This window comes from Macaca fascicularis, chromosome 9 (genome assembly GCF_037993035.2).
Source record: "Macaca fascicularis isolate 582-1 chromosome 9, T2T-MFA8v1.1".
Taxonomy (NCBI): Eukaryota; Metazoa; Chordata; class Mammalia; order Primates; family Cercopithecidae; genus Macaca; species Macaca fascicularis.
In genome coordinates this window covers 76,035,653-76,058,075 of record NC_088383.1, presented here as the reverse complement: position 1 = coordinate 76,058,075, position 22,423 = coordinate 76,035,653, and the positions used below count along the sequence as shown (strand labels likewise).

The following is a 22,423-nucleotide window of genomic DNA, read 5'->3' as shown; positions in this document are numbered from 1 at the left end:
ATTAGTTTGGCATTCTTGATTTTTTCCGATTCACATTATATATGAGAATGTGCAGTCATTTTTTGTTTTGTGTTTTTTTTTTTTTGAGACGGAGTCTCGCTCTATTGCCCAGGCTGGAGTCCAGTGGCACAATCTTGGCTCACTGCAAGCTCTACCTCCCGGGTCCACACCAGTCTCCCACCTCAGCCTCCCGAGCAGCTGGGACTACAGGTGCCTGCCACCACACCCCACTAATTTTTTTTGTATTTTTAGTAGAGACAGAGTTTCACCATGTTAGCCAGGATCTCGTGACCTTGTCTCGATCTCCTGACCTCGTGATCCACCCGCCTTGGCCTCCCAAAGTGCTGGGATTACAGAGCCACTGCACCTGGCCGAGAATGTGCCAGTCTTTATTCAATCATACAATGAAATATTATGCTCCATTGTTGATGGCTACGTAAATAGCATTATATAGGCAGGGCACGGTGGCTCACGCCTGTAATCCCAGCACCTTAGGAGGCTGAGGCGGGTGGATAGCTTGAGGTCAGGTGTTCAAGACCAGCTTGGCCAACGTGGCAAAACCCCATCTCCACTAAAAAATAAATTAAAAAATTAGCCAGGCATGGTGACACACACCTGTAATCCCCGCTACTTGGGAGGCTGAAGGAGAATCACTTGAACCTGGGAGAGGGAGGTTGCAGTGAGCCAAGATTGTGCCATGGCACTCCAGCCTGGGCAAGCAAGATGACTCCATCTCAAAAAAAAAAAAAAAGCATTGTATAGCTGTAGCCAAATTTTTTTACGCAATTTTCTGGTGCTGGATGTTTAGGATGCTTCAGATTGTTAGCAGTTTTACATGAGAACCATATGGAGTTACTTTATGATTCAATTCAATTACCATCTCCTCCAGAAAGCCTTCCCAGACTACTTCAATACCCAGCAATATCTCCCACCTCTGAACTAGGACAACCTGTGTTCCATCCGACACACCTTAGCATGGAGCCTGTGTGTCACTGCTCTCTGAAGACCATCTTGTGGGTGGTGGGCTGGTCTCAGGTCCAGGACTCTACTACACACATTCCTGGGAGCCCCCAAGCAACCAGTATACAGCAGGTATTCAATACATGCTAACTGCTTAGACCCAGCCCCCTTAGATTATATGAGCCTGGTCAGCTCCATTTCCTAAGGGTCAGGATTACAGGTGCCCACTATGGCCAGGTTGGAAATTTTGCTTCTTCTCTGGCCACTGCACAGGTACAAAGGATCCCTGTTATTCAGCCACAACTTTAAGACCCAGTCCTGGCCGGGCGCAGTGGCTCATGCCTGTAATCCCAGCACTTTGGGAGGCTAAGGCAGATGGATCACGAGGTCAGGAGATCGAGACCATCCTGGCTAACATGGTGAAACCCCGTCTCTACTAAAAATACAAAAAAAAAAAAAATTAGCCGGGTGTGGTGGCCGGCGCCTGTAGTCCCAGCTACTCGGGAGGCTGAGGCTGGAGAATGGCGTGAACCCGGGAGGCGGAGCTTGCAGTGAGCCGAGTCTGCACCACTGCACTCCAGCCCGGGTGACAGAGCGAGACTCTGTCTCAAAAAAAACCAAAAGACCCAGTCCCCTCCATATGAAAATCTTGAGCTTCAGGCAAGATCGCCATGGCTAAAGCCTCTCCCAACTTGACTAGAGCTTCACAGCAGTCATGACCCTGGCAATCACCAAAACCTGCTCCCACCCCAGGGCTGCATGGTAGAGACATGGCCCAGACTCTGGTGCCAGACAGTCAGGGTTCCAATCCCAGGCATGGCAGTGGTCTGGTAGAGACCACTGGCCAGAGAACTGCTTGGGTTCCTTGGTGGGTATGGCCCCCCGGCAGTGCAGGGGAGCTGGTCGCAGCATGCCCTGTCCTAGCCGCCCTGCACATTTCACCTGATGCAGGGTGCCCACTCTTCAGCTCACAGAAATGCCCACCTGGCCACCTGACCTTGCAATCTCCAGTCCACAGAGGTTGAAGTTCAGGGGGTCCTCAACATGACCTTCCAAGCTCTCCGCCTGCCAGGCACCATCCCTCAACACCTGCCCCAATGCTGCTGTGGTAATTGGGCAGGGTCTCTCCTCCAACTCAGGCACACCCCCGCCACTGCCTGGAGTGCCTGTTTCCTCACCGCTGCCCCCTGAAACATCCTCTCTCAAACAGCACCCACCCCCAAGCAGCTTCCCCAACGCCCCTGGTAAGAATTGTGTTCCCTCCCCTGCGGCCTCTCCACTCTTGCCACATCTGAGTGAAGTGGAGCTGCTGTGTCCCTATCCCCTGTGATGCTTTTTTTTTTTTTTTTTTTTTTTTTTGAGATGGAGCCTAGCTCCATCACCCAAGCTGGAGGTGCAATGGCAAGATCTTGACTGACTGCAACCTCTACCTCCTGGGTTCAGGCAATTCTCCTGCCTCAGCCTCCCAAGTAGCTGGGATTACAGGCGTGTACCACCACACCAGGCTAATTTTTTGAATTTTTAGTATGTTTTCGTATGTTGGCCAGGCTGGTCTTGAACTCCTGGCCCCAAGCGATCCACCTGCTTTGGCCTCCCAAAGTGCTGAGATTACAGGTACGAGCCACTATGCCCGGCCCCCTGTGACATTTTGAAGCAGGGGTAGGTTACTCACCACAGACATCTGTCAATTTGCACTGAATCCTCCACTGGAAGGCAGTAAGAAGCACACCCAGCACAGACCTGGCTGGCTGACACCCGCAGAAGGTGCATTTGCGAAAGGAAGGGCTTAGGTCCCACCGCCAGCTTTTGGGAATGAACAAAAATTAAAAATAATAGCTGCCATTAATTGAGCTCCCTATGTGCCAAACACCTTACAGACATTCCAATTACTCTTAACTGCCCTGATGAGGTAGACACAATTACCATTCCCATTTTATAGATGAAGAAACTGAGGATCTGAGAGGTTAAGCAATCTGCTACAGTACCAGGTGAGTGGGTGGCAGAGTAGGGATTCAAATCCAGGCCCATATGACTCAAAGCCTAGCTCTGAACCGCAGTCTCAGTGGTAGAGAGCTTTAAACAACCATATTACTGACCAGTACAGGATTCCAGAATTCCTTCACTGAGGGCTCACAGTCATCAGCTCACTAGCTTAAGGCTCCTTCCAAAGGCTTCCCTCCAACACCAATGACAATCTTCAGTGAACCTGCTGATAGAAGAAATGCCTCTCGCCTTAGCTAAGCTCAGCAAACACTTCCACATGTTTACAAAGTGCCTGACACTGAGCTGGGCTCTGGGGCAGGGCAGGGGGAAGCAAACAACCACAGGGTCCCTGTGCTGTACAGATGCTGAAGGGGTGCTACAGAGGAGAAAGGGAGCAAAGAATGGATGAGGTAAGGTGGAGGGCTTCCTGGAAGAGGCAGTGATCAAGCTCATCTTGAAGGCTGAGTGTCTCTCCACTTCCTGGACCACCTCTCTCTGCCTCTGACTGCCTTTCCAGTCTCTGTGACTTTGCTGAGGCAGTAACCACCATGGAAGGAAGCACTCCTTTGTGAGACAGACAGACAGACAGACAGACACACACACCCCTACCTGCCTGTGAAATTCCTCTCTGTGTACCTAGCTCCAATTCTGCCTGCCTATCTGCAAGATCATCCCCAAGGCAGGACTGTGCTCCAGGCCTCTATAGTAGTGCCTGCACTCCAGGGGTGAGACACATGCACACACACACACACACGCACACAAACACACTCGGGCATGTGCACACACACACAGGCACACACACAGGTAACTGCACCATATCCCCTGCTGCCCCTTGCACTTGGTGGACAGTCAATAAATATCTGCTGAATTCAATTAAATGGGATGGTTTGCCTAAATGCTTGGGAGTCTTGGGGTAATTGATGGAATAAAATGCCCTGGCCAATTCAAAGCAAAAAATACATAAGACACAATTCAAGAAAAATAGTGGAGTGTAAAGAGCTCTCCTAGCTGGGCAACCTCAAAGAAACCCATTTTGCCGTCACCTTTCTTCATGGGATGACTGAGGCTTGCCACGCCCAGCTGGCTTCATTCACCCCAGGAAGCCTGTGAAGATTCAACAAGATAACATTCAGGAGGCACCCAGCACGGGGCCTGGCACACAGATGCTACTTGGCCAGGACCAGCTCTGTTTTTTCACCTAGTCCAAGGGTATACACACTCAGTCATTGGCAGTCAAAGGACAAGCAGGCAGGCCCCATCACTCAGTGGTTTTCAAACCTCTTTGACCAGGACCCACAGTAAGAAATGTCTTACACAAACTACACACTGTTGCAATGAAAGTTCTACAAAACACTTATTCTCAGGATGAGGTTGTGCACTGACACTTGTGTCTTTCATCTCTATTTCATTTCTAAGTTGATCTCACAACTGCTTCCAGGGAAGTTGGGAAAAGCCCTGCCCTCACTCACCCAGAGTGTCAGAGCCGCTCTCCACCGTCTCGTTGACCTTCCTTGCTACTCTGGCCACAGCCTCACCCATCTTCTTCAGCATGCAGACACAGGTGTCCTGCCGCCAGCCCCCAGGCTGGTCTGCTGCTCACAAAAGGACCTGAGTCTGGGGAAGATGCAGTGCCATGAAGTGCCTGCCTGTCAGTCAGGGGCCCACCCAGGCATCCCCCTCTAGCATCCTTCTCCCCCAGGACCCAGGCTGCCAGGAAGCCTGCAGGGAGGGCCCCAGGCCACTCACCTCCTCTTGCAGGGCCGAGAGCTCAGGCCACATCCAGCTTGGCCTTTGCACAGGCTGGTCTGCCAGTCAGAGGGTGGGGGCAGCTGGGTCCTACTGGTTTTCGGGGAGGATCAACATGTGTGACCTCACCAGACATGGGGACCAGGCCTGAGCCAGCAGCTAGGGAGGTGTGAGGACTCAGGGGTGTGCTGGCCTGTGATTCACTCTATAGGCGGGGCATTGGGAAGGAGGTAGGGTGCAGCCAACTGCAGGAGAAAGACACCTGTCCCTCCATCCCACAGCCTCTAAGCTGGTGCCCTGTCCACACCCCACCCAGGATAATTTCCTCAGCTCCCCTGTTCACTCCACCCGTATCTGCCTTGTGCATGGCAGGAAGTGGGGACATGAAGGCAAATTAGAGCCCTGTGAGCCCATCAGAACACACGGACTGGCAGTTGGCGGTCTGTAAGAATTCCTTTCCCATGTGCCAATAGGAAGGAGAGTTTACAGTACTAGCCTGTGTGATTATCAGCCTGATGCTGCGTCTTGCCGAGGCAAGAAAAGCGGGTGGCAGGGGAGAGGGGTGGGTGGAGATGGAAATGAGAGAAGAGAAAGCGGGTGGGGGAGGGGGTGGGTGGAGATGGAAATGAGAGAAGAGAGATTGGATCACTAGAGGAAAACAGGCTGAAAGAAAGGTGAGGAAGACAAAATGATAAGGTGTTAAGACATAAGGACTTGCAAACACCCTCAACTCCTGGTTTATTACAGAGAAGGAAATGAGCATAGAGAGGGGCTAGGTGACCTGGCCAAAGTCAAACTACAAGTGGCAAGAATCGGGTCAGCCCAGCTCCATATCCAGTGTTCACTTCTTTATAAAAATAGCAGCACCCCGGCCGGGCGCGGTGGCTCACGCCTGTAATCCCAGCACTTTGGGAGGCCGAGGCGGGCAGATCATGAGGTCAGGAGATCAAGATCATCCTGGCTAACACAGTGAAACCCCATCTCTACTAAAAATACAAAAAATTAGCCGGGCATGGTGGCAGGTGCCTGTAGTCCCAGCTACTCAGGAGGCTGAGGCAGGAGAATGGCGTGAACCCGGGAGGTGGAGCTTGCAGTGAGCCGAGATCGCACCACTGCACTCCAGCCTGTGTGACAGAGCGAGACTCCGTCTCAAAAAACAAAACAAAACAAAACAAAACAAAAAAATAGCAGCACCCCATGGAGAGAGGAATGAGCTCAAGTCCAAGGTCAGCACCCTGCTTTGCCCCCAGATCCCAGTCCCAGCTTCATAGACAGCTCAAGAAGCTCCAATGAACTCACTCCAAGGGCCAAAGGCAGAAGAAGGTGAAGGGCAGAGAGAAGGGGCATGGGGACAGTGCTAAGAGCTAACAGTCACCAAGAAAAAGTTCCCACATGGTCAACTGGACAAGCAGGGCAGGCAAGACCAAGCCAGGGTGGGCCAAGCCCACCCATCTGCTTCGGGGAGTTACTGTGAGTTTAGTATGTGTGTGTATTTCCACTAAGGAGGCTGGCACTAAAGGTTTGAGACACACGCATACAGAGCAGTGGGAAAACACTGATTTTGGAGACAGGTCAAATGCTCAACTCCCCCATTTATTAGCTGAGAAGACTTGGGAGAGTTTCTTAACTCCTCTGAGCCTGTTTCTTCATGTGAATAGGAGATCTAGTAATACCCAACTTGTTAGGTTAATATGAGGATTGAACAAAACACATATACGAGCTAGCTCAGAGCCCAGGACACGTAAATACTCAATAAAAGTTAAGATGATAAAGCAGTGCACATGTGGATGTAACACCAGCATCTAACCCCAGTTTAATACTCATGTGACTCTGAACAAAACACTTAGGGAACTCATCTTTGAGGAATGAGTGGAATTTCTATCTCTCCCACCTCCAGGAAATCTCCTCTGATTGCCTCAGTGTTCTCTGCTCCCTCTGAGTTTCAGTAGCACTTAATGACTTAGCACAAGTCACCTGGATTATTTATGAGCTTTTAAATATACACTTGTCAGCCAGGCGCAGTGACTCATGCCTGTAATCCCAGCACTTTGGGAGGCCGAGGCAGGTGGATCACTTGAGGTCAGGAGTTGGAAACCAGCCTGACCAACATGGTAAAACTCCATCTCTACTGAAAATACAAAAAAAAAAAAAAAAATGGCCAGGCGCGGTGGCTCACACCCGTGATCCCAGCACTTTGGAAGGCCGAGGTGGGCAGATCACCTAAGGTCGGGAATTCAAGACCAGCTGGCCAACGTGGTAAAACCCCATCACTAGTAAAAATACAAAAATTAGCCAGGCGTGGTGGTGGGTGCCTCAGGAGGCTGAGGCAGGAGAATCACTCGAACCCAGGAGGCGGAGGTTGCAGTGAGTGAGATTGTGTCATTGCACTCCAGCATGGGCAACAAGAGCGAACCTCAGCCTCAAAAAAAAAAAAAATTAGCCAGGCATAGTGGCACATGCCTGCAATCCCAGGTACTCGGGAGGCTGAGACAGGAGAATCGCTTGAACCCAGGAGGCGGAGGTTGCAGTGAGCCGAGATCGTGCCACTGCACTCCAGCATGGGCAACAAGAGCAAAGCTCCGTCTCAAAAATAAATAAATAAACAAACAAACAAACAAACATACACTTGTCTCCTCCATTGGCCTGTGGGCAGCTTGGGGGCAGGGAATAGATCTACACTGTGCTTCTCCCCACACACTGAACACAGGTGCTTGGTTAGTATCCCCTAACGGTGATGATCAACAGACATCATTTGTGTTTCCAATCTGAATACAGGTCAAGAGACTCTTATAACAAATCTAAGACACTGTCTAAATTGAAAAGGGTCAAAAACCAAAAGGCTAACAGTGCCAGGTGGCCAATCTGCATAAGGTGAGCCAGTGCAGGGCAGAAGGGAATAGAAAGGACTGTGGCAAACTGGACCCAACAACTTCACCATGCTGCCTCAAAGACTGTACCCCTAAGCCTAAATCATAGCCATGTTGCTAGCATCTTCGTGACTTTTTCTAGCCCCTTTATGAATGGGAAAGCTGAGGATCCAACAGGGGAAGCAAATCAGCTAGATGAAAACAAAAAACCCACGTATCCTAAGTCCCAGCCTCGGACTCTTCCCACCATTCCATGCTCCCTCCTTTCTCCATCTCCAATTCATCATCAATAATCATAAACATTTACTGAGTATCTCCTAGGTGTGAGGGATAAGAATGAAGAGGGAGAAAGAAATGCAGGAAACAGTTCCGACTTGTGATTCTGATGAGGAATAGCCTTCTGAAGAACAGCACTGAAGCAATCTTGGCCTCACAGCAGAGAGGGAAAGGAAGGGAAGCCACCAAGCTGCCCAGGGTCTGGGGTAGCCCTGGTGGGATCGCCTGGGCTGAACACCTTCAATCAGGCACTATGCCTGCAATTCTACTAGCTGCCACCGGGTGGGGGAGGTGGTGCCTTAGACCAGCATCCCCAAACTTTTCGGTTTCCTGGAAGACAATTCTTCCCACCGCAGGAGGAGAGGGATGAAACTATTCCACCTCAGATCATCAGGCATTAGATTATCATAAGGAGAGCACAACCTAGATCCATCGCATTCGCAGTTCACAATAGGGTTCAGGCTCCTAAGAGAATTGAATGTGGCCGCTGGTCTGACAGGAGGCAGAGCTCAGGCGGTAATGCTCACCGGTGCTCACCTCCTGCTGTGCAGCCAGGTTCCTCACAGGCCATGGACCTGTACCATCCACAGTCCATGGGTTGAGGACCCTTGCCTTAGACCACTGTAGAAAACTAGTCAGATTAAAAATTTCACCACCGGTGGCAAGTTCCCAAACATTCTACTATGTGGGTCAGAGTGGACACAGGCACAGGAATAGAAACATGTAAAGTCTAGGTGTCAGGGCAATTCAATCGGAAGAAGGGTCCCTTTTATGCCAGAGGATGGAGGATGCTCTGAGTACGGCACAGATGTGCTCTGGACCCCCAAAAGGTTCCTGCTGCCTAAAATCACCATGCTAAATTATTAACTAGCTAGGAAGCCATCCTCCCTTGACCTAAAACTGCCCCTTCCTCCACAAGGAATTGTTTCATGAAGTCCAGCTGACAGGCCTGGGCTCCTCAGGGTACCTGGTCAATGCCATCTGCAGGGATGGTGGTAGTGGAGAGTCACAGAGTGTCCCGAAAGGGAGAAACAGACACCATCAGCCCACATGGGCCAGATCTCCACTTGGGGCACCCCAGCCAGCTGGCACTACTGGTCCCAGCCAGTCCCAGGCAATAGAGGGTAGGCCTTCGAAAATGTCAAGGAAAGTACTCCAAATCCCAGAGACGCTTCAGCACAAGGTCAAAGCTCATACTCACACTGCCTACATCCTCAAAGCAGGGCCCTCTCCACACACCCCCAACCCCGTTCCTCAGAGTGAGCATCCTGGTCCAGTGAAACGTTTAAATCCAGCAAACGTCTCCTGGGCACCTTGCATAAGGCCCCTACTGTAGGAGTAAAGGGGCAAAGATGGGGTATGGGCTAGAAGAAGCTTCCCACTGGGAGGCAGGATGAGCCTGATACTAGTAAGGCTACAGGGCCAGGCCTAAGGGGACATGAAGGCACATGGCATGGCCAGGGGGAAGGGACAGGGGCTGAGCAGCAGGTGCACAGAGAGATTCAGGAAAGAGAGACAGGGAGCCAATGGGCTCCCAGATTACTGAAGAAGGGAACTGCAGGCCTCTTGCAAGGCTGTCCTCTGCTTCTCTGTAGTGAACTAAGAGAAGTTTTTTGAGGAAGGCAGCCGAATCCATAGTTTCGCAGTTAACAGTGTTGTGAGCAGTCCCATTTGTAAAATGGAAATACCACTTTCCTCACTGGATAATTGTGAGAAGTAACTGCTATGTAACTTTTGGGAAAGGACTTTGCAAACCATTACATGTTTCCCACACCAAGGCATTACCAGTAGGTAATTAAACAGGTGCAGAGAGGAAGTTTGGATGCAATAAATTCAACACCAGACAAAAACGTTGTCCTGCTTTGTGGGAGCTGGCAATACAGCCCTCCTCTTCCTATAACCTGGTTTCACCTGGACTCAGGCTGGCTGGGGGAGGGGCGATTTTTGCTTAAACCCTGACCTGGCCCCCTGACTCCAACCCTTACCATCAAGAACTCTACCTTATCTGCAGTCCGGAGACCTCTGCAAAGGAGACGCTGCGACAGCCCGTCCCCACCATCTGCTCCTATATTTAGTTACTGGTGTTGTCAGTTGGGAACGTTAGAGCCTGGCAGCGGCTCGGATGGGCAACCGGAGCCTCCGGAGCCATGTGTGCAAGCTGGCCCTACCGCTGGCTCCAGCCCGGGCTCTGGACCATGCCAAGCCAGGGAGCGGGTGAGGAGGTGAGGAGCGACCCAAGCAGTCCCAAACCCCCCTTCACGTCAGAACGAAGTTGACCCACTTTCCCACCCCAGGGTAAGAAGCCCGCTGGGACGTGAGCGGGACCTGCTGGCTCCCCGTTTTTGTGGCATGGGGTTCGGGAAGCTAAGCGCGTGCTCCCTCGCTAACATCCTAGGCATCCTCGGACTGAGCCTCCAGCACTACGCAAGATGGCCAGGCAAGGGTCCCCCCGCCCTTTGTGCCAGGACCCGCCTCACCCCTGGTGCCTGCAGCCAATGGCACCTCGTCCGGCTGGCCCGGCAGGCGGGGACTGGGAGAATAAAGCAGGCAGAGGGAAGAACGCTAGTGATCGCAGAGGGCCCGGGGCTCCTACGCTGCCCAGAGGCCGAGAGGCACGTTCTGGAGCAGGCGTCTACAGCTCCCCAGAGCGGAAGCAAACCCCGAAAGTGTCGCTTAGGGGACGAAATGCACAGCAGCCTCTCCCAGCAAGGGCGCCTCCCGCGAGGAATGGAGGCCCGCCTGGGAGCGCTTCTCCGAGCTCCCTATTCCCTGGCACGGCTGCACCCACTGCCCGGAACCATCGGAGTCCAGCTGCAGTGAGCAAGCAAGAGCCCGCGCATGCCGGGCGCCTTGGCACCGCCAGAGCCTCCGCTGGTGCAACCGCTGCTCTTTTCCACTGGGTGACCTGGGGGAGGGGAGGGGACGCTGCAAAAATCGGGACACTTCTCGCCCTCTCTCCCCCAGCCCCTGCAACGCTTGGCCTTGGACTACGTTTACTTTGCGGGGCAAGAAGCGTGTGGTCCCGCTCCGGGCCGCTTTTGGCTCCACTTACGGCGACAATGCCTCCTAGCGCCCTGCGCCTCGCAGTCACGCTCCCTCCGCCGCCGGCGGCGCCCCAGGCGAGTTCCGAGCCGGCGGGGCGGGGCGCGAGGGGCTGCGGGAACTGCGAGCGCGGCCACTCCGCCAATCCCCGCGCCAGGACCGGCGCCGTGGCGGGAGTAGGCTGGGCCCGGGCTGCGCGCAGCCAATCAACGCGGGAGCGGCGCGCGCGGAGGAGGCGCGCGCGGAAGGGCATCCCGCGCGCTCCCGCCCGAAGGGAGTAACCGCTTTGTGTGCTGCCTCTGGAGGGAGAACGCCAGAGAGGGCGGAAATACGGAGTGGGACGTGCGGTACATCCCAGGATCTATAGGACCGAGGCTCCAGATTGGATTTTCTCGAGGGAATGGAGTTGAATTAGCCAGATCAGGGATACTTCGAAACACGTGAACATGGAGCATAGGGAACTTTTCCTATGATGACTTCGGGTGCCCATTGTTTTTAGTATATGGAAGGCTCTGTGTCTCGGCCGTGTGTCTCCAAAGCCTACTGTTCTCATCTATATAATATGACTTGAGGGGGGGGGGGGCGCGGTGGATACGCCTGTAATCCCAGCACTTTGGGAGGCCGAGGTAGACGGATCACCTGAGTTCGGGAGTTCGAGACCAGCCTGGCCAACATGGTGAAACCCCCGTCTCTACTAAAAATACAAAAATTAGCCGGGCGTGGTGGCTGGCGCCTGTAGCCGCAGCGATTCGGGATGCTGAGGCAGGAGAATCGCTTGAACCCGGGAGACGGAGGTTGCAGTGAGCCGAGATTGGCACTCCAGCCTGAGCGGACAGAGTGAGAATCTGTCTCAAAGAGGGGAAAAAAATATTTAATTCTGCCTCTACGGGGTCTAGGCAGTCAAAGAATGCACATTCCCTTGGGCCTTGATGGATATTTAGGGTTTACTTATGCCCTCTCCACCCCCAACAATATGTTAAAGTTCATCAGAATGTGATCTTATTTGGAAGTAGGGCCATTGCAGATGTAATGACTTAAGGTCATGCTGGAGTAGGGCGGGCCCCTAATCCACTGAGACTGGTGTTGTAAGAGAAGAGACATAGAAGAGAGGCACAGGGAGAACCACTGGTGGTGATGGCGACAGGGATCAGCTGATGCATTTTCAAGGCCAGCAGTGCCAAGCACTGCCAGCAGGGACCAGAAGCTAGGAACGTGCAGGGAATAGTTCCTCCTTCAGAGCCTCCAAAAAGTAACTAACCCTCCAGACACCTTGATTTTGGACTTAATAACTTCCAGAGCTGTAAGTGAATAAATTTCTGTTGCTTTACACCACCCAGTTTATGTCCATTTGTTATAGCAGTCCTAGGAAAAATCTACAATAGTAGAAATAAAGAGAAGAGGATGGTAAATATCTCCAAACTAAGTCTTTTGAAACTGAATGCTTAATATATGCAAGGTCCTGCGTCTTGGGGTATACTGACATGAATCAGACACAGACCCTGCCCTCAAGGAGTTACCCAGTCAAGTAGATACTTAAGCAGCCATGTTTTCTGAGCCCTTGTGCCTTCCCAAGGAAGACTATGGAGACCTCTCTCAACCCATCAACACCACATCCCTACCAGATATATACCAAGTACCAGATATAAATAACTAATGGGTAGAGTCCCATTCTGCCCAAGCTGAGATGCTGCTTGTCACTGTAGACAAAACAGACATAGTTCTTTCTGTTTTCACTGAAAACCAGCATGACACTTCTACCCGACTTTTACACGTGGATGTCTTCTCTCCCCCGCTAGTCCATATGCAGACCTGAGACAGCCAGTACGGTGTTTCTGCACCCATGGTAAGGGCTCAGTATATACTGCTGGTTGATGGCCCCAGCCTGGGGTTTCCAACATTCATGCTTTCCCTCAGCCAGTCCCCCGTCCCAGGCAGTTCATCCTGGACCCTCTAACTCCACAGAGACAAGATCCCTCCCTAGCTCAAATCTACCACTTCTATTCCTACTGTGTTTGCTTCTCAGAGCACTTGGTGCATTACACCCATTATTGTATCATCTGTGCACAAGTCTTTACTCCCAAGAGTCTGCCTGATTGCAAATACCAGAACTTGATGCATGTTCAGTGCTTGTATCCATCAATGTTTCCTGTATATTAAAATACCCCAAAACTTAGATGTGGCTTAAAACAACAACTACTTATTTAGTTCATGATTTTATGGGTCAGTATTTTAGGCTGCGTTTAGCTGGGCAGTTCTTCTGTTCTCAGCTGGACTCCCTCATGCGTCTGGGTTCATTGACAGGCAGTCAGAAGGCTCTGCTTCTGGGAAGTAGCTAGCTGCCAACTGAGGCAAGTAGGTCGCATGTCTCTCATCTACTAACAGGCTAGCCTAATTTGTTCACATGGAACTGGAGGGCTCCAAGAGCAAGAGTGGAATCGTGCAAGGTCCCTCAAAGTCTAGGCTCGAAATTGGCACTACTCCACTTCCACAGTTGTATTGACTAAACCAAATGGCAAGGCCAATCGAGGTTCGAGGGTGAAGAAATAGACTCCATCTCCTGATGGGAGGAGCAGCAAAGTCACATTGCAAAGAACATGAGTACAGGGATGAGCAGAGAGTTGGGGCTAATTTTGTAATCTGTCACAGGACTCAGTAAGTATTCTTGGGCCGGGCACGGTGGCTCACACCTGTAATCCCAGCACTTTGGGAGACTGAGACGGGAGGATCACTTGAGCCCAGGAGTTCAAGAGCAGCCTGGGCAACATGGTGAAACCCCATCTCTACAAAAATTACAAAAAGTAGCCGGGAGTGGTGGCATGGGCCTGTAGTCCCAGCTACTCAGGAGGCTGAGGTGGGAGGATAGCTTGAGCCCAGGTGGAAGATGAGGTGTCAAAAAAAAAAAAAAAAAGTATTCTCACGATACCTAGCATGTAGTGGGTACTCAGAAAATATTTATCAACAGTGGTAAGATTTTCGCTCACTATGTTTACCGACTCCATTCAATGCAGTCAATTGGCAAAATATTATCCCTCACTGCTGGGGTCTAGAAGCCTCATGCCGTTCGTGGCCATTTTCAGTTTCAGAACAGCAAGTGAGGGAATCAGGGAGATAGGGCTGTGCAAGGGAAGCCCCTGAGGCTTCTCAATGAAGAAGCTCAACTGGCCCCAAACAAATAGGCTCCTCTGAAGAGATCCGGAGTATTTTTGGAGGCCTGGACCCCTTAACGAGGTGGTCCAAGCCTGGCCACCTGAGTCAGAAGCTGCACACCCTGAACAGACTCAGATGTTTGCCAGGGCTTGGCCACAGCCTCTGGAGATGTTTGAAACCCTTGCAAATTACTTGCAGATAGGAAAACTCTTGTGCTAAGACAAAATTGTTCTATGGCTATTCCCTGAAGGGTCTGCCCTTCACTAGGCAGGATAAATTCTCAGGGCACTTGTGAAAGGGACACTATCCCATTGACAGAGTCAGCATCTCAACTCCTGTGACTGAAGACCCTGATGGAGTCTGCTTCTCATCAAACAACTTCTAGGCCTGCTAATTGGTTAATTTGTGCACCCGCCCCCCACCCACCAGAAAAAGAAAAAAAGATATGTTGTAGTCCTAACCCCTAGTGCCTCAGAATGTGGCCTCATTTGGAGATAGGGTCTTTACAGAAGGAATCAAGTAAAAATTGAGGTCATTAGGGTGGGTCCTAATCCAATATGATTGGTGTCCTTATAAGAAGGGGTCATTGGTACACAGGCAGACATGTATAGAGGGAAGATCATGTGAAGAGACACAGGGAGAAGATGGCCATCTACAAGCTAAAGAGAAAGGCCTGAACAGATCCTTCCCTCACAGCTCTCAGAAGGACCCAACGAATACCTTGATTTCAGATTTCTAGACTCCAGACTATGAGACAATGAATTTCTGTTGGTAAGATACCTGGCCTGTAACACTTTGTTGTGGTAGCTGTAATATAATATAAAACTGTAAATCTCTCCTTTTCCATTCTATTCTCCTCATATTGGCCCTTATCTCACACCTCTTGTAAGAAAATCACCTTTGCCAGGTGCGGTGGCTCATGCCTGTAATCCCAGCACTTTGGGAGGCTGAGGCGGGTGAATCGCCTGAGGTCAGGAGTTCAAGACCAGCCTGGCCAACATAGTGAAACCCCATCTCTACTAAAAATACAAAAAATTAGCTGGGTGTTGTGGTGGGTGCCTGTAATCCCAGCTACTAGGGAGGCTGAGGCAGGAGCATCACTTGAACCCAGGAGGCAGAGGTTGCAGTAAGCTGAGACTGTGCCATTGCACTCTAGCCTGGGCAACAAGAGTGAAACTCCGTCTCAAAAAAAAAAAAGCAAGAAAGCAGGGAGGGAGGAAAGGAAGGAAGGAAGGAAGGAAGGAAGGAAGGAAGGAAGGAAGGAAGGAAGGAAGGAGGGAAGGAAGGGAAGGAAAAAGGAAAGAAAAGAAAAGAAGACAGGCTGGGCACGGTGGCTGATGCCTGTAATCCCAGCACTTTGGGAGGCCAAGGTAGGTGGATCACCTGAGGTCAGGAGTTCAAGACCAGCCTGACCAACCTGGTGAAACCCTGTCTCTACTAAAAATACAAAAATTAGCCAGGTGCTGTGGCGGACACCTGTAATTCCAGCTACTTGGGAGGCTGAGGCAGGGGAATTGCTTGAACCTGGGAGGCGGAGGTTGCAGTGAGCCAAGATTGGGCCATTGCACTCCAGCCTGGGTGACAAAAGCAAAACTCCGTCTCAAAAAAAAAAAAAAAAAAAAAAGGAAGGAAGGGAGGAAGGGAGGAAGGAACCTTTAAATAAGAACAAACCATGAAGTTCCTTCCTTCCACAGGTGTGAGTCAGACCCTGCCCCACACATCATCCTGTTTCTTACTGTGTCCTCCACCTGGGGCCGCACCTCTCCCTGGAGCTGAGCTACCAACGGCCAGGAACTAGAGGTCACTCCAAGTCACTGCCATCCTAAGACAGAAGAGTAGTTCCCCCAGTACCTCTTCCAGAAGGTTCAGCCTGTTGAGAGGTGCTCAACCCTCTTACCCTGCCAGGTACTGCAGGTTTACGAAAATTAGCAAGAAGTAGTCAATGCCCTCAAGGCAGTTGTGCTCTGCTATGGAAAAATACGATTCTAATCAAAGGTGACTCAAAAAGCATTTCTCAAGCTTCAGTTGCCATACCACCTTGCTGATTTTTGCTATATCTGAGCCCCACCCAGTGGTGAGCTGGAGTCACTTGTGCAGACTTGGAGCTTGCTCCTTCTGCCCATCTTTTCCCAGCTCTGGGTACAGTGCCATCACCTGGATTACTAGAAATAGGCATGGCGGGAGAACTTAACACCTTAGAAATCAGCACACACCACAAATCATGACCTTTTTTTTTTCTGAAGGAAATACTTTACCAACACACTATAGTATTATTTACTTACATTTGTCCTTTGACTCACTTTTCAACTTAAAAAAATTTTATTTTAAAAAGAAATTTTATATCATTCCACAAGTGGAAAATAGTATCATTTGCCATAGATAAAAAGTAACCTTAAAAATAGGGCCTTGGGGCTGGGCCCAGTGGCTCACGCCTGTAATCCCAGCACTTTGGGAGGCTGAGGCAGGTGAATCACTCGAGGTCAGGAGTTTGAGACTAGCCTGGCCAACATGGTTAAATCCTGTCTCTACTAAAATTATAAAAATTAGCTGGGGTTGGTGGCGTGCACCTGTAGTCCCAGCTACTTGGGAGGCTGAGGCATGAGAATTGCTTGAACCCAGGAGGCAGAGGTTGCAGTGAGCAGAAATCACACTACTACACTCCAGCCTGGGCAACAGAGCAAGACTCCATCTCAAAAAAAAAAAAAAAAAGAGTCAGTCTTTTAGAATCCAATTCTGGTTGTGACATCTATACTTGAAACTGCCTTTGCTAAGTTATAACTGAGGAAATTATGACAGTGAAAGAAATCAGTCCTAATCGACTCTCTCTTACTTCTAATCCTTAAGCTGTCCTTGTTCATGCCTGGGCGTAGGCCAAACTAACTTTGGGAAGGAATTCAGTTCATGATTTTACTCTGAAACAAAATTGATAATAGCCCTTTCCCGAAAAGACTCCCTTCTTGTGGCCGGGCGTGGTGGCTCACGCCTGTAATTGCAGCACTTTGGGAGGCCGAGGCAGGCGGATCACGAGATCAATAGTTCGAGACAAGCCTGACCAACATGGTGAAACCCTGTCTCTACTGAAAATACAAAAATTAGCCGGGTGTGGTGTTGCACGCCTGTAATCCCAGCTACTCAGGAGGCTGAGGCAGGAGAATCGCTTGAACCCAGGAGACGGAGGTTGCGGTGAGCCGAGATCGCACCACTGCACTCCAGCCTGGGTAACAGAGTAAGACTCTGTCTAAAAAAAAAGACTCCCTTCTTGACCAGTCTGCCTTTGCAGGACTAACAAATTAGCTACAAGATTAGAAATTACAGTTTAGGGGTCATGCAACCTTTGGCTCCAAGAGTCTGAACCTCCCCAAATTGCTCCTGGGGATAACATCACTATGGTAAAACCTAAGATCGGTGCTTGAGAGATTTTCCAACCCCTGCACTCATGGATCAGTCGACACCACCCAGACCCACAATCTGGCTCAACCAGTTCTGCCATCGCACCCAGGAACAGAAGACAGCAAGAAAACCTCACTTCAACACCCTATGATTTCATCTCCATGCTAACCAATCAGCACTCCCCACTTCCCAAGCCCCTACTTGCCAAATTATCTTTAAATGCTCTGATCTCCCAAAACTCAGGGAGACTAATTTGAGTAATAATTAAACTCTCGTCTCCTGCACAGCCAGCTCTGTGTGAATTACTCTTTCTCTATTGCAATTCCCCTGTCTTGATAAATCAGCTCTGTCTAGGCAGTGGGCAAGGTGAACCTGTTGGGCAGTTAAATACTCCTGTCATATTCTATTCAACAGAAGCAAGTCACTAGGTCCAGCCCACACTCAAGGGGACTGAATTACACAGGGCAAGAATACCAGGAGTTTGAAATCATTGGGAACCATATCAGCTAGTGCCAATCACAGTGGCTAATACCAACATTTCTTATAAATGGAATAGACTAAGGCCACGTGTGGTGGCTCACACTTGTAATCCCTGGACTTTGGCAGGCCAAGATGGGTGGATCACTTGAGGTCAGGAGTTAGAAACCAGCCCGGCCAACATGGCAAAACCCCATCTCTACTAAAAATACAAAAGAAAGAAAGAGAGAGAGAGAGAGAAAGAGAGAAAGAGGAAGGAAGGAAGGAAGGGAGGGAGGTAGGGAGGGAAGGAAGGAAAGGAGGGAAAAGAAACAAAGCACAAAAAACCATTTCCCCTGTGCATCCATTGATCCTTTCTCTTTTGCCTGTTTTGTTTTGTTTTGTTTTGTTTTTAAGCCATACAGAGCCAACAGATACATCACAGTCTTTCAGGTTCTCCCTATGGGACTAAGAGGCAGAAAAGACAGAAACAGAGAGAGGCACGTAGATATTTAAGAGAAAGAAAAGACAAGTCATTGTAACTGATTAGATATGAGGAATAAGGAAAAAGAGGAATTGAGGTCGACCTTTGGTTTTTGGCTGGAATGATCAGAAGGATCGTGATGTTATGTACCAAGAGAGGGCATGCAGGGGAGGGGGCAGCTGGCAGGGGAGACAGCAGGCTTTGTTTAGGAGACATCCAGTTAGAGGGACACCTGGGGAAAGTTAGATATCTGAGCTGGGGGCTCAGCGAGGAATCTAGGCTGAAGCTACAGATTTGGGAACCATTGGAAGAAGCTGAAGCAACAGGAGTGGGTGTGTGGCTGAGGGAGGTGTGGACTGAGAAAAGAAGAAGACCAACGGCAAAACCTGGGGAACATCAACATTTCTGTGAGGGGCAGCAGGGCAGCAGACTGGAGATAAACACCAGAAAGGGTAGGGCATGGGGGTTTATGCCTGTAATCCCAGCTACTCAGGAGGCTGAGGCAGGAGAATCACTTGAACCTGGGAGGTAGAGACTGCAGTGAGCTGAGATTGCACCACTGCACTCCAGCCTGGTGACAGAGCAAGACTCCGTTAAAAAAAAAAAAAAAATTAGCCAGATGTGGTAGCATTGACCTGTGATCCCAGCTTTGTGGGAGGCTGAGGCAAGAGAATTGCTTAAGCCCAGGAGGTCTATGCTACAGTGAGCCCAGATCACAAAACTGCACTCCAGTCTGGGCAATAGAGGGAGGCCCTCTCAAAACAAAAACAAAAACAAAAAGAAGGCCGGGTGCGGTGGCTCACGCCTGTAATCCCAGCAGTTTGGGAGGACGAGGCGGGCGGATCATGAGGTCAGGAGATCGAGACCATCCTGGCTAACATGGTGAAACCCCGTCTCTACTAAAAATACAGAAAATTAGCCAGGCGTGGTGGCAGGTGCCTGTAGTCCCAGCTACTCGGGAGGCTGAGGCAGGAGAATGGTGTGAACCTGGGAGGTGGAGCTTGCAGTGAGCCGAGATCACGCCACTGCACTCCAGCCTGGGCGACAGAGCGAGACCCCATCTCAAAAAAAAGGAAGATCCCAAGAAGGAATGAGGAAAAGCAGAAGAGACCAGTGTCCAGAAATTTGAGGGAGGACAAAGGGTCAAAAAAGAGAACAGTAAGAGGAAGACCAAAATATCCACTGGATGTAACATCAAAGCAGTTTCTGACTGAGTAGAGGTCAAAACATAAGTGAGGAGTGAATGGATGGAAATGAGACAGTGTTTGGCAAATGTAGACAATGCTTTTAGGAAGCTTGGCTGGAAGGAAAGAGGAAAGCATGGTCATAGCTAGGAAGGGCCTTAGGACCTGGGAAAGGTTTAAGGCTGGAGAGACTTGGACATATTTAAACTCTGATGCCAACAAAACAGAAGGGACAGAGAAAATCCAGTTGAAGATACTGGAGAACACAAGACTAAGAATGCTGAAGCCTCTCAACCTTATTTTTATAGCACAAAATGGGGCCTTTTGGATAACGCTTTATCTTAGCTCAGACTACCATAACAAAATACCATAGACTGGGTAGCTTAGGCAATAGAAATGTACTTTCTCACAGTTCTAGAGGTTGAGAAGTCCGAGGTGCTGGCTGATGGTTCTGGTGAGGGCTCTTTTCCTGGCTTGTAGATGGCCACCTTCTTGCTGTGTCCTCACATGCTTGCTCCAGGTTCTCTTCCTGTTCTTTTTTTTTTTTTTTTTTTTGAGACAGAGTCTCACTAGGAGTGCAGTGGCATGATCTTGGCTCACTGCAACCTCTGACTCCCTGGTTCAAGCGATTGCCCTGCTCCAGCCTCCCGAGTAGCTGGGATTACAGGCACACCCCACCATGCCCAGCTAATTTTTGTATTTTTAGTGGAGATGGGGTTTCACCATGTTGGCCAGGATAGTCTCAATCTCCTGACCTGGTGATCCGCCCGCCTTGGCCTCCCAAAGTGCTGGGATTACAGGTGTGAGCCACCACGTCTGGCCTCTCTTCCTGTTCTTAAAAGGGCACCAGTCCTATTGGATTAGGGTTCTAACCTCATGGCCTCATTTAACCATAATTAACTTTTTATGGGCTCCATTTCCAAAGACAATCACTTGGAAGGTTATGGCTTCAACATGAGAATTTTGAGGGGAATTCCATCCATAGCACCCCATGGACTCACCTTTCTATCTATCAGCTATTTGGCATTTTGTGGGCTTTATTACTGCCAAGCTGTAGCTCCCTTCTCCTCACTGCACCCCTCTCTTCTCCCCCTGCATTTCCCTTCTCTGACCATGAAGGTAGAATTCATAGGGAGGATATGGTTAAGAAAGTTATCTGGAGATCAGAATACAAGATGTTCTTCTAGAAGGAGGAAGGACCCTGGAGTTTCCAAGAGAAGCCAAGCCCTGGGGTGGCTCAGTGTGACTGTTTTATGGAAACATATTTCCATCAAGGATGTTCCTAAACATGCTTTAGCTCCAGTTGTTCAGATATGTCACAATAAAAGTGAGTTTCATCTGGGCGCAGTGGCTCATGCCTGTAATCCCACCACTTTGGGAAGTCAAGGGGGGTAGGTCACTTGAGGTCAGGAGTTTGAGATCAGCCTGGCTAACATAGTGAAACCCTGTCTCTACTAAAAATACAAAAATTAGCCAAGTATGGTGGCAGGTGCCTGTAATCCCAACTACTCAGGAGGCTGAGGCTAGAGAATTGCTTGAACCTAGAAGGCAGAGGTTGCAGTGAGCTGAGATCGCACCACTGCACTCCAGCCTGGGCAGCAAAGGGAGACTCTGTCTCAAAAAAAAAAAAACAAAAAAAAAAAACAAAAAAAAAAAAAACAAAACCGGTGAGTTTTTAGGACTATATCATTAAACTTTTCCCTGTGCCATTTTAGCCTCTAACCACTGGGCAATCCAGCCCTTGCCTATCACTCCACTTCTCCTCACTCTGAATGTCCTACAAATCATTTATTTATTCAAAAGATATTTACTGACCACCTTACATGTGCCAGACACTGTGCTAGTCCCTGAGAAAAAGTGGAGAACATGACAGGCTGCTTTCAAAGAACATACAATTTTAGTGGAGGGGCAGATATTAATTGAATCCTCAGACAATTATAACTGGACAGGTCCTGTGGAGGAGAGGCACACAGGGACATGAAAGCCTATCACAAGGAGATTGGGTCTTGGCAGAGAGGGTAGGGAGGGCTTCCATGACAAAATGAATCTGACTGGGAATGGGATTATAAGGGGTGCATAGGAGTCAACTAGGTGAATATTAGAGAATACATTAATTTCCTGTGCTGCATATAAGAAATAATAATGAATTTGCTCAGCCTTTTTTTTCCAACAACAAGCTCAATGGTTTAAAATAACACAATTATTATTATTATTATTATTATTATTTTGAGAAGGCGTCTTGCTCTGTCGCCCAGGTTGGAGTGCAGTGGCATGATCTTGGCTCACTGCAACCTCCGCCTCCCAGGTTCAAGCAATTCTCCTGTCTCAGTCTCCCGAGTAGCTAGGATTACAGGTGTCTGCCACTACACTAATTTTTGTATTTTTAATAGAGATGGGGTTTTGCCATGTTGGCCAGGCTGGTCTTGAACTCCTGACCTCAGGTGATCCACCCACCTCACCCTCCCAAAGTGCTGAGATTACAGGTGTGAGCCACTGAGCCCAGCAAAAACAACACAATTATTATTATTATTATTTTGAGATGTAGTTTTGCTCTTGTTGCCCAGGTTGGAGTGCAATGGCACGATCTCAGCTCACACTAACCTCTGCCTCCTGGGTTTAAGCAATTCTGCTGTCTCACTCTCCTGAGTAGCTGGGATTCAGGTGCCTGACACCACACCCAGCTAATTTATATATTTTTTTAATTAAAAAAATTTTTTTTATTAAAAAGATTTTTTTTTAATTTTTATATTTTTAATAGAGATGGAGTTTCACCATGTTGGCCAGGCTGGTCTTGAACTCCTGACATCAGGTGATCCACCTGCCTTGGCCTCCCAAAGTGCTGGGATTATAGGTGTGAGCCACAGCACCCAGTGAAAACAACACAATTA

The 22,423-nt window shown here is 49.6% G+C and overlaps 1 protein-coding gene across 18 annotated transcripts in view; it reads right to left on the bottom strand.

Moving 5' to 3' along the window:
- The window catches only part of LRRC20 (leucine rich repeat containing 20), an 86,970-nt gene extending 76,017 nt beyond the window's left edge, over nucleotides 1-10,953 (bottom strand). For 2 of the 18 annotated variants that reach the window (XM_005565630.5, XM_045361061.3), the window contains exons 1-2: nucleotides 10,885-10,953; nucleotides 4,413-4,557 (exon numbers count right to left, since the gene is read on the bottom strand). In XM_005565630.5, coding sequence (XP_005565687.1) covers nucleotides 4,413-4,494 — 82 coding nt within the window. In that variant the 5' untranslated portion in view covers nucleotides 4,495-4,557; nucleotides 10,885-10,953. Of the gene's footprint in view, nucleotides 1-2,632; nucleotides 2,764-3,056; nucleotides 3,170-3,986; nucleotides 4,048-4,412; nucleotides 4,558-4,689; nucleotides 4,751-9,817 lie in introns of those variants that run through there. The other 16 variants (XM_065520955.2, XM_065520957.2, XM_074001911.1 and 13 more) reach the window with 15 other exon arrangements.
- Between the last annotated feature and the right edge of the window lie 11,470 nt (nucleotides 10,954-22,423).